Here is a 2979-nt window from a genome sequence, read left to right on the forward strand (position 1 = left end):
ACAGGCATGCCTCCGATATTGAAACTAAGTAACATGCGGCAGTAGAGTCCATACCTGCATGCCTCCTTTCACTATGTGCCTGTAAGTAGCCTTATATAAAAGCCTCGCATTGGTTCCAGACGATGATGTAGCACGATTCATGTCGTTGGTCTCTCGATATCATCCTACCCAAGTACACATCATGCCAGTTGCAAAGGTTCTCAGCCCTCTGCTCGACACAATATATGCGTGTACAGACCTATTCCCCTGATTGCGAAACGATGCTTGTTAAATAGAATAGTCGCCTGGATCAATTATATGCGTAGTAAGCACCCAGAAATTGAAAATACTGTTCGATGAACATCACCTCTGTTTTGCCCCAGGCAGACCACGATCTCCTATCCAAAATCATCCAAGTCTTTTTCCTCTTCTCCACATTCCCAGGCTTGCCAGGTCATAGCTTTCGCCGATATAAGCACTATGCACATGAGATCACCGCCCCATCACCCATCACTGATCTATCATCTGAAGAAAAGTACTGCACGAAAAAAGTGTATCTTGACTTGACAGGGGGCTACAGTAAAAAAGACAGGGTAAGGCCCCATGTCGAAATCGGACGTTGAGCAAGAAAGAAGTATGGATAAAGTTCCCAGATGTGAGGCTTACTTGCAGGTTTTCAGTTAGTCTCGATCCTCCGATCGCCGTCCACGAGCGAGCGCCGTCCGTCTCTTCCGAAGCCAGCAAAACCCATGTGGCCCGGGGGTGTTTTTTCTTTCTTGCTGATTGGGTTTGAGGCGTTGTCCGAAGACGACTCTCGTCTTGTTTTTCTTTCTCTCTTTGAATTTGAAAACCGGTGCAATGGATGATAGAGGTACGTACGTCATCTGTAGATTTCTAGTGGTCGTATGTATCAATTAAGTCGAAACTGTGTCTGCTTTCCAGTCCGAAAGAATGCAACGAATATCGTATATCTGCCATGGTCACGGAATTTCACAATACCACCACCAATCAAGTATAAGCGATGTTGATGTCGTTGTTGGTGTTGTTTAAATCAAGTTGCGCGGTCGCGTGCGCGTGCGTTGCGGTTGCGATACGAGATGCAACGTCAATCTCTTGTTCCTAACTTACCTACTGCAAGTCAGTTAGTCAGTCAGTCGCAAGCCGCAGTCGCAGTCGCATCAACTTCATGTCGGAGGGACACACGTCCAGTCTCCAGTCTCAAGTCTCCAGTCTCCAGTCTCCAGTCTCCAGTCTCCATCCAGTCTGCAGTCTCCATCCCAGTCCCGCACTGGCGTCCGGCCGCAGCAGCAGCAGCAGCCAAAAAATTCCATTCATTCCCTCCTTCGATGGCTATGGCTATTGCGCGGCTCGAACGTCGAGACTTGACAATGCACCGGCCGCCTTGGCTGGTGGAGACCCGCACCATCTCTCTCTCCATGTCTCCATGATATGATCCATCTGATCTTATTGAGCCGCGTACTGCTCATGAACTCGGGAGCCACCTTTTTGCAGGGTAGACCCGGCTCCTGCATTGAGCGATGGTACTTGTTTAAAAAGAGGCCCCACTCTCGCGAATCCGTTTCCTTCAGATCAAATCAATGCTGTTTCTTAGGCGACATATAGTCGGCCGACTTACATATAGGTAGCAAAAAAAGGATCGACTGTTGCTTACCATCGACGAAACGTCGTAAAAGGGGAACGGACACAAAACCATATTCTTTTGCTTACGGGAGTGGACTCATCACATGCGTGGAAATGTAGATCGAGGAGAGTAGTAGAGAATAATAATCATTATTTTTGTTGATGTGTTTTACTTCTAGCCCTGGACTCGGGCCGCTGTTGATTTTCCTTGTTTGGACTTGGTTAAGTGTATTAATTATACAATATTGAATGTACGAGTGTACTATATGTCCTGATAATGCTTCTGCCCTTCCTGCCTGCCCACCGCCCCCGTCATCCGGAAGCGGCGTGTTCAGCCAGTGTCGCTTGAAGTGGGAGCCGAACAGAGAAGCCTGCTCGGCGCGCGTCTTGTCGGCGAAGTTTGTTCGAGAATATATATCCGGAAAGTTATCCTGTGCCGTATAACCCATAAACGCCGCGACTCTGATAGTTTGTTGTGTTGTATTGTGTTGTGTGTATCGTCGCTTGGTCGGCCCACCCCCTTCTTCGACCAAGCGAGGAAGAATAATAAGTTCCGGTCAAAAGTATCGCTGCCAATGAAGACTCCGTAATTCATGCATGTAATGGTTGTCATCCAAGAAACCCCCTCCTCCTCCTCGAGAATCTTAAGAGGTCAAGTGTTGAAGCCGCCTTCCTCCCCTTCCGAAGGCTCTACCTGTACTCGAGAGGAAAACGACGTGGGTTTGTAGGTTGTCGTGGCGAGGGGCCAGAAGTAAAAACAACATCGCTATATCCGGTTTACTGGAATTGCGAGCGGTCCTTCTCCTTCAGGCCACCGATCTGGTCCATGTCGATCGAGTAGAAGCCGTGTTTGCTCTCCTTCTCGTAGGCGGGGAGCTGCTCATCCCGGATGGGTTCCATTCCGATGGTGGTCTCGCCAACGCGCACCATCATGACACGGCCCGACTTGTTGCGGCCCTGTTCGTCCTGCTCGTCGGGGAAGGTGATGTGGATCTGGGGCACGTTGGTGGGAGAGTGAGGAGGCGCGTTGGGGTCGGCCAGCATGGGGCGGTGGTCAACAACAAAAATGCTCGAGCGGCCGCCCGGCGTCTGGATCGTGAGGCCGCGGCCGTTCTGGCCGTCGATTTTGAGATCGCTGTACTGGGGGAGGCCGTCGTCACCCTCCAACTCTTGGTGTGACGCCTGTTGTTGGCGCTTCATCCGCCTCAACAGCAAGAGGAGGGCAGTGAGAAGCAGGGCACAGAAAGCGACGCCGAGAAGGGTGATCAAGAGGTCCATGGTCTGATCGGAAGAGAAGTCGCCATCCCGGCGGGTCAGGGCAGCAGTACCCTGCGCCAAGAAGCTGCTCATGGGGGCCAT

The 2979-nt window shown here is 50.9% G+C and overlaps 1 protein-coding gene across 1 annotated transcript; it reads right to left on the reverse strand.

Moving 5' to 3' along the window:
* Positions 1-2397: 2397 nt before the first annotated feature.
* PG985_015947 (uncharacterized protein) lies at positions 2398-2979 on the reverse strand (the record flags this gene model as incomplete). Its single annotated transcript, XM_066835713.1, has 1 exon — positions 2398-2979. The coding sequence occupies one exon, from the start codon at positions 2977-2979 to the stop codon at positions 2398-2400; it is 582 nt and encodes a 193-aa protein (XP_066676916.1).

Source organism: Apiospora marii (genome assembly GCF_038362585.1).
Source record: "Apiospora marii strain CBS 49790 chromosome Unknown utg000013l_segment0_segment0, whole genome shotgun sequence".
Lineage (NCBI taxonomy): Eukaryota > Fungi > Ascomycota > Sordariomycetes > Amphisphaeriales > Apiosporaceae > Apiospora > Apiospora marii.